Source organism: Nansenia antarctica (assembly GCF_963989245.1).
Source record: "Nansenia antarctica genome assembly, chromosome: 5".
In the NCBI taxonomy this organism is placed as follows: Eukaryota; Metazoa; Chordata; class Actinopteri; order Argentiniformes; family Microstomatidae; genus Nansenia; species Nansenia antarctica.
The window spans coordinates 36329573-36337824 of NC_137690.1; the positions used below are offsets into that span (position 1 = coordinate 36329573).

At 44.2% G+C, this 8252-nt stretch overlaps 1 protein-coding gene across 1 annotated transcript; it reads left to right on the forward strand.

Annotated features, from left to right (window-relative positions):
• Nucleotides 1-2056: 2056 nt before the first annotated feature.
• Nucleotides 2057-7948, forward strand: LOC308158002 (cell division cycle protein 20 homolog B-like; the record flags this gene model as incomplete). The annotated part of the gene is made up of 4 exons (XM_080531595.1): nt 2057-2070; nt 2295-2523; nt 4857-4982; nt 7799-7948. 4 exons carry the CDS (start codon nt 2057-2059, stop codon nt 7946-7948), a joined length of 519 nt encoding a protein of 172 aa, XP_080387721.1.
• Nucleotides 7949-8252: the final 304 nt, after the last annotated feature.

Consider the following 8252-nt stretch of genomic DNA (forward strand, 5'->3'; position numbering starts at 1 on the left):
CACCTGTGGTTGTTGTTATCTTCTCTAGATTAATAATAGCATCCTCAGACTCCTCGCCTGGTTGATCAGTGGGAGTGCAGCTAGTAGACTGGTCAGGTGGCGGGTCCTCGTTGTCGTCGGCCGGGTCAGCCTGCGCCATGCCAGCTGCAGTAACACTGGCCTCCACAGTGGTGCTGCTAGCAACAGGTGCATCAACGACGTTTGTCCCTGACCCAGTGCTAATCGCATCCCTACCCGCGTTAGTCTCAGAAGCTGCATTGGGTAAAAGAAAATATGAAATTTTTCGAAGTTTCGCTGAATTTTGTTCCTTTTTATAGGAAAGTTCCCGTTTTTGCGCACCGCTGAGGTATTTTCGCTTGCTCATTTTCCTTGTGTCTCGCTGCCAATTGAGCCTACGTGTGACGTCAAAGTCATGTTGCTATTGGATACGGCTAACTATGTATATATTTTTTAATATAGGCCTATATATTAAAATTAAGGTTGACACAATGAAGGGCCACTTATTTTCTTTGTTTTATATTTTAAACATATATTTTTTTTTAAATAATGTATCCAATGTTAGGGGGCCCCCTAGTGGCTGGGGCCCCGCGGTGCGTCGCTTGCGGGCCCGTCCGCTACGCCACTGATCCAGTTGTGGAATTATATTTAGTAGTAGCGATATTCGGGGTCTGGGGCAGGTCTTATGCGCTCTGCGCTCCGGGCTCTCTCCCTGCTGATTGCGTGATAAAGGACAGCTGTGGGAGGAGATGGTGTGGGTGCTCCGTAATGCGTCTATAACACAAAATGTACAAGTAAGTAAGCTAGCTAACTATGATTGGAAATGAAGTAGTACCCAGTTGTGGAATTATATTAATCACTACTTTGGCTGATGTGATGTGGGTTAACTAGCCAACTCTGTAACATCAGCGGACCAAACCAGAAGTACAAAGTGAGAAACTACTCGCTGTGATTGGTTAACTTGTTCCACATGAAAACGTCTTGCGTCAGACATACGCAACCCTTTACGTGCCAGACCAGGCAATGTTCAGGCTTCTGTTCACACCTAAGCCTTCCCTATAAATTCCATGGAATCACACAAGGTCTTGACCAGGGTAATTGCCTAAGCGAATTTCCTTCTAAATTCTGTTCACACATGCCCCTTACTGGGAAAGCTCTTATGTGTGAATGGGGTTTACTGTAACATGGCTTCCTCGCCTCCCCTCCTTTCCTTCATGAGCCCTGATGGAGGAAAGACCAGATAGAGAGGTGTGTTATATCATGTGATGGAGGAGAGGACCAGATAGAGAGGTGTGTTATATCATGTGATGGAGGAGAGGACCAGATAGAGAGGTGTGTTATATCATGTGATGGAGGAGAGGACCAGATAGAGAGGTGTGTTATATCATGTGATGGAGGAGAGGACCAGATAGAGAGGTGTGTTATATCATGTGATGGAGGAGAGGACCAGATAGAGAGATGTGTTATATCATGTGATGGAGGAGAGGACCAGATAGAGAGGTGTGTTATATCATGTGATGGAGGAGAGGACCAGATAGAGAGGTGTGTTATATCATGTGATGGAGGAGAGGACCAGATAGAGAGGTGTGTTATATCATGTGATGGAGGAGAGGACCAGATAGAGAGGTGTGTTATATCATGTGATGGAGGAGAGGACCAGATAGAGAGGTGTGTTATATCATGTGATGGAGGAGAGGACCAGATAGAGAGGTGTGTTATATCATGTGATGGAGGAGATGACCAGATAGAGAGGTGTGATATCATGTGGCGGCTTGTTTCAGATCAGTGGCAATAAATGTAAGGAGAGGAGGAATGGAGACCGTTCAAGACTATGGCTCACAGGCATGCTGTGTTCAGGTCTATGAAGATGGCTGCTGAATGGTGATATGATCATGCTGTGTTCAGGTCTATGAAGATGGCTGCTGAATGGTGATATGATCATGCTGTGTTCAGGTCTATGTAGATGGCTGCTGAATGGTGATATGATCATGCTGTGTTCAGGTCTATGTAGATGGCTGCTGAATGGTGATATGATCATGCTGTGTTCAGGTCTATGAAGATGGCTGCTGAATGGTGATATGATCATGCTGTGTTCAGGTCTATGTAGATGGCTGCTGAATGGTGATATGATCATGCTGTGTTCAGGTCTATGTAGATGGCTGCTGAATGGTGATATGATCATGCTGTGTTCAGGTCTATGTAGATGGCTGCTGAATGGTGATATGATCATGCTGTGTTCAGGTCTATGAAGATGGCTGCTGAATGGTGATATGATCATGCTGCTCCTCCCCTGACAGCGGCTCTGTTCTAGGACAGATCCATCACCACGACGTCCGGGCAGCCACGCCCCTGGTTGGTGTGGTGCATCAGCAGGGGGGTGTATGTGGTCTGGAGTGGTCTCCGGGAGGGGATAGGCTGGCCAGCGGCTCCACAGACGGCCTCCTCAGCATCTGGGCCAACGACCCAGGGGTCTCCACCAGGGCACACCCACCCATCATGACAATGACCCAACCCAGCGCTGTCAAGGTCAGTCGCCTCGGAACCCTTCTTCTGGTTCACCAGGAAATGAGGGCGGTTGTAACAGGTGGTTTAAGGTGGACCCAAGTGCAGAAAGGAGACAGAACTACAGAGTCCAGAGTCCATCCTCAAACGTAGCTTTACTTAAACACAGGGAAACACGGGGGAACACAGGAAACACAGGAAACACAGGACACACAGGAAACACAGGGGAACACAGGAAACACAGGGAAACACAGGAAACACAGGGAAACACAGGAAACACAGGGAAACACAGGGGAACACAGGAAACACAGGGAAACACAGGAAACACAGGGAAACACAGGAAACACAGGGGAACACGGGGGAACACAGGGAAACACAGGTGGGGTAATAAGACACCAGGGTAATAAGACACAAGGGTAATTAGACACCAGGGTAATAAGACACCAGGTGGGGTAGTAAGGCACCAGGGTAATAAGGCACCAGGTGGGTTAATAAGACACCAGGGTAATAAGACACCAGGTGGGGTAATAAGACACCAGGGTAATAAGACACCAGGGTAATAAGACACCAGGTGGGGTAATAAGACACCAGGGTAATAAGACACCAGGTGGGGTAATAAGACACCAGGTTAATAAGACACCAGGGTAAGAAGACACCAGGGTAATAAGACACCAGGTGGGGTAATAAGACACCAGGGTAATAAGACACCAGGGTAATAAGACACCAGGTTGGGTAATAAGACACCAGGTGGGGTAATAAGACACCAGGGTAATAAGACACCAGGTTGGGTAATAAGACACCAGGTGGGGTAATAAGACACCAGGGTAATAAGACACCAGGTGGGGTAATAAGACACCAGGGTAATAAGACACCAGGTAATAAGGTGGGGTAATAAGACACCAGGGTAATAAGACACCAGGGTAATAAGACACGAGGGTAATAAGGCACCAGGGTAATAAGACACCAGGGTAATAAGACACCAGGGTAATAAGACAACAGGGTAATAAGACACCAGGGTAATAAGACACCAGGGTAATAAGACAACAGGGTAATAAGACACCAGGGTAATAAGACACCAGGGTAATAAGGCACCAGGGTAATAAGACACCAGGTGGGGTAATAAGACACCAGGGTAATAAGACACCAGGTGGGGTAATAAGACACCAGGGTAATAAGGCACCAGGTGGGGTAATAAGACACCAGGGTAATAAGACACCAGGGTAATAAGACACCAGGGTAATAAGACACGAGGGTAATAAGGCACCAGGGTAATAAGACACCAGGTGGGGTAATAAGACACCAGGGTAATAAGACACCAGGGTAATAAGACACCAGGTGGGGTAATAAGACAACAGGGTAATAAGACACCAGGGTAATAAAACACCAGGTGGGGTAATAAGACAACAGGGTAATAAGACAACAGGGTAATAAGACACCAGGGTAATAAGACACCAGGGTAATAAGACACCAGGGTAATAAGGCACCAGGGTAATAAGACACCAGGGTAATAAGACACCAGGTGGGGTAATAAGACACCAGGGTAATAAGACACCAGGTGGGGTAATATGACACCAGGGTAATATGACACCAGGGTAATAAGACACCAGGGTAATAAGGCACCAGGGTAATAAGACACCAGGTGGGGTAATAAGACACCAGGTGGGGTAATAAGACACCAGGGTAATAAGGCACCGGGGTAATATGACACCAGGGTAATAAGACACCAGGTGGGGTAATAAGACACCAGGGTAATAAGACCCCAGGGTAATAAGGCACCAGGGTAATAAGACACCAGGTGGGCTAATAAGGCAACAATAATCAACTAAAAGAGGTGGATAAGGAAAATAATAAACAGAGTCTCTGGCGGCCACTGGTGGCCAGCAGGGGAAGTAGCAGGAGTGAGGAGGATTCCATACAATGGTAGGTCACACTGAGGTAAAATGTGACAGCAGCTGATGAAACCGGGAACAAGTCGCCAACCAATCAAAATGTTCAGACTTTTATTCTGAAAAATGTAGGGTGAATTGCCCAAAATGATACAGGTTGTGCTACAGTACTTCCTGCTACTGGTGGCTTTGCCATTCCAACATTCACGGCCCGTTGGACGTTATTACAATATTAAATTATCCTTCTCAATTATTAGGCTAACGGCGATTTGCCCTCTGACTTTTCGCTTCCTGAAACTTTGCTGAAAGAAAATAAAGTGTTGCAGTGGTCAACTAACTTTTCTCTCGTCAACACATTTTGCCCATGTTTTATATGAAAGCAACATGGAGTCCTTTACAGTATATGTGTATTTTTGTTTTCACATATGTGTGTGTGTGTGTGTGTGTGTGTGTGTGTGTGTGTGTGTGTAGGCTCTGGGATGGTGTCCTTGGCAAAGCAAACTGGTAGCTGCAGGAGGGGGGCGGAGCGATGGGGTGCTGAGGATTTGGGACAGCCAATCAGGAACCTGCGTCAACTCTACCCACACCCAATCACAGGTGAGTTCTTAGGTCACATCAACCCCAAGTAGGATTTTTCTCTGGACAGACACATGTCTGGTATGTGTGATAGGGGACAGATGTCTAACATGTCTGGTATGTGTGATAGGGGACAGATGTCTAACATGTCTGGTATGTGTGATAGGGGTTATCATTTGATGATAGTCAATCAATGCGATAAATAATGGCCCCCCTGTTTACAGCATCCACATGTGATCTTACCATGAAGCTATATTGATAAACATGTTAATCTACAAGGCACAATCACACCAAAACATCTAGGAGTAACAATGTTCACAATAAGTGGGGGTTCTAATTTGTATCCATAACCTGGCCGGATTACGCCAGCATGGGAATTCAAATGGTAGTTAGTGTCTGTCAACCAACAAAAGGGTGACCTAATACAGTGAGGGAAACAAGTATTGAACTCATCAATATTTTGTCCAGTAAATGTATTTCCAATGAGCCTATTCAAGTGAAATGGGCAATTCTACCTCCAATCTGTGCTAATTAATGTCAGCTGGATTAGAATATATTGATGGGCTATAAAAGTGTTTTTTTGTTACCAAGGTGCCACACAACAAACATCTAATGATGGGTAAAAGCAAAGAGCTGTCTCAAAACCGTCGCAACCAGATTGTTGAAAAACATGAAAATGGAATTAGACGTAATTCACAGCAGGCAATGCACTCCACTACCATGGCCTCTGTGCACGCTTGTCACAAAACAAGCTGTGTTAGCAAACTAGCGAGTGTGTCATTGATTTTCAACAAAAGTCTGAACATTTGCATGGTTGCCGACTTGTTCCCCCTTTTACCAGGGGGCTATTCCACGAAGCTCGATAAAGTTCTAAGCCTCGATAAAGTTCTAAGCCTCGATAATGTTAGCTTGCGTTCGGTTCCATCAATGTGGCTCCAATAATTTGCTGCTTGGTTGAGCTCCTTCTGAGTCAGATATAATTAGCCTGGTCGCGACCACAGGCTATAGTAAGACGCGCGTCAAAAAAGGCTCACAGGCGGAAACTAAACCCCGAACGACAGTTCCTCATGTGTCTTTTAGGAAATATTAGTTCCCACTTCACACGAGATAGATAGATTAGATAGTTTGACTGTGTGATAGATAGATAATTTGATCATTTGAAAGTGTGATCGATCGATGGATAGTTTGATTGTGTGATAGATAACTAGATATTTTGAAAGTGTGATAGATAGATAGATAGATCGATGGATACATAAATTAAAAAGTGTAAAAAATCAAATAAAATAAAATGAATAGGTATGTCTATCAACTTGCATTGCTGTTATCACAGCGGTCTGGTTGGCGCAGTGGTTAAGGCAGCCAGCTGGAGTCCCAAAGGTTGCGAGTTCGAGACTTGACTAAGTATTTTTTATTTTTTATTTTTTTACATTTAACCGAAGATTTCATGCAAAGGCTTCAAACACCATTGTAATCGTGTCAGTTCTTGTAAATTAGCCTGCACCATAATTTTATAGCCTACATACTTTTTTAGATGAGATTTTAGATTAGATTCAGACAACGAAATGCAGTAAAAAGTGTGTCCGAAGAGGGATTCGAACCACGTCTAAAAATGATGAATTAATCCTGTGGCAGCGGTCAATATCACTAGGCCATTGTGGCGATATGACGGTTTGTAGCCTGCTGCTGATATCACCACAGTAGTAATATTCATTTATTAAAATATGAACATATAACAATAACTGGGGCTAGTATGACCTACGCATTTAATCGGTCAGCAATTTCTTGCCAAACCATTTCCCTCGCCTTGTTAATTGCGGCAGTATTGCACTATTTTACATCTTAAGGGCTCTGCACACAGCGTGCGATTTCTGTTGCGCGTCAACATTCCATTTTGAAGTTTGAATGGAAGTCTATGAGAACATCGCATTTCAACACACACGGCCCCGATTTTAATCGCACGGCGAAAATTCGATTCCATTCATTTTGAATGGGAAAAAGCACAAATTTGACAGTGCGACAAAACTCGCACGCCGTGTGCTTTGTCCCATTCAAAATGAATGGAATCGAATTTTCGCTGTGCGATTAAAATCGGGGCCGTGTGTGTTGAAATGCGATGTTCTCATAGACTTCCATTCAAACTTCAAAATGGAATGTTGACGCACAACAGAAATCGCACGCTGTGTGCAGAGCCCTTTATTTTTCCGTCTTCATAAAGATCAATAATTCGGGAATGCTGCGCAAATGTAGGACCCCTGCAGAGTGGAGTATCTTCATTTCGACTCTTCGGGGCTCTTTATGTCTGCGTGCACGCGCCCATATCGAGGATTTGTAAGCCTGTCTTCTGTGAACACTCATGACACAAGCCTGATCCTCGTTCGAGGAATCACCTGAGGCTTGAATTCCAATCTCGAGTTGCCTGATCGACGCATTTATTTCAATCGCCGCTATACTGATCCACCTTTAGTGGAATGGTCCCCAGCTGCTGTCACAAATGTGTTTCTCCACAAAGCTTCATTCAAAGATCTCACGTGGGAACAACAGACAGTGAGCGGACATTTTGTTAATCTTACTACGATTTAAATTTTTGTCCAGTGCAAAATTGTCTGTGCGTCAACCCTCTCCTTTCATAGTTGACTGGTGTCATTCTGACAGGATTTATGTGACATTCATTACAAACAGCAAACAAACACACTGGATTTTCCTTTAGCGACGTTGATGGAATACCCCCCTGTTCATGAACTGTTGTTGTTGTTGTTGTTGTTGTCAGGTTGATCATTGTAGTGCTTAGTGATGGATCTTAATGGTTCATTGAAAGCTTTATCATTTACTGATATTAGATCTGTTCTCTGAGCTGGGCGGAGGAGAAGAAGGGCCTCTTCACTGGCCATGGTCTTCCCCACCATCAGATCACCTGCTGGGACTACCCCGGCCTGCACCAGCGCCACCAGCTCATTGGTGAGGGTCTGAGAGGGTGGGAGATAGAATGAGCCAGTCATCCCAATGGGGAAATTGGTTTTGCTGTTTAATTGAAATGAAAACAAAACAGACATTTTCTTTTTATGATTAATAGTTTTTTTTTATTATTTTCAATTAACAGACAATGAACAAACATCCATTACACGTAACAGTTGACATTGAACAATAAATTAAAAAGACAAAAAATAGACACAACAAAACATAAAGGTGATGTACAGCAATGTAAATCTACAGCATTGTCTAACAATCATACTTATAGCAGTTTACTTTCACTTTTTACATTTGGGATATTGCTACTTATAATTAAATAAAATA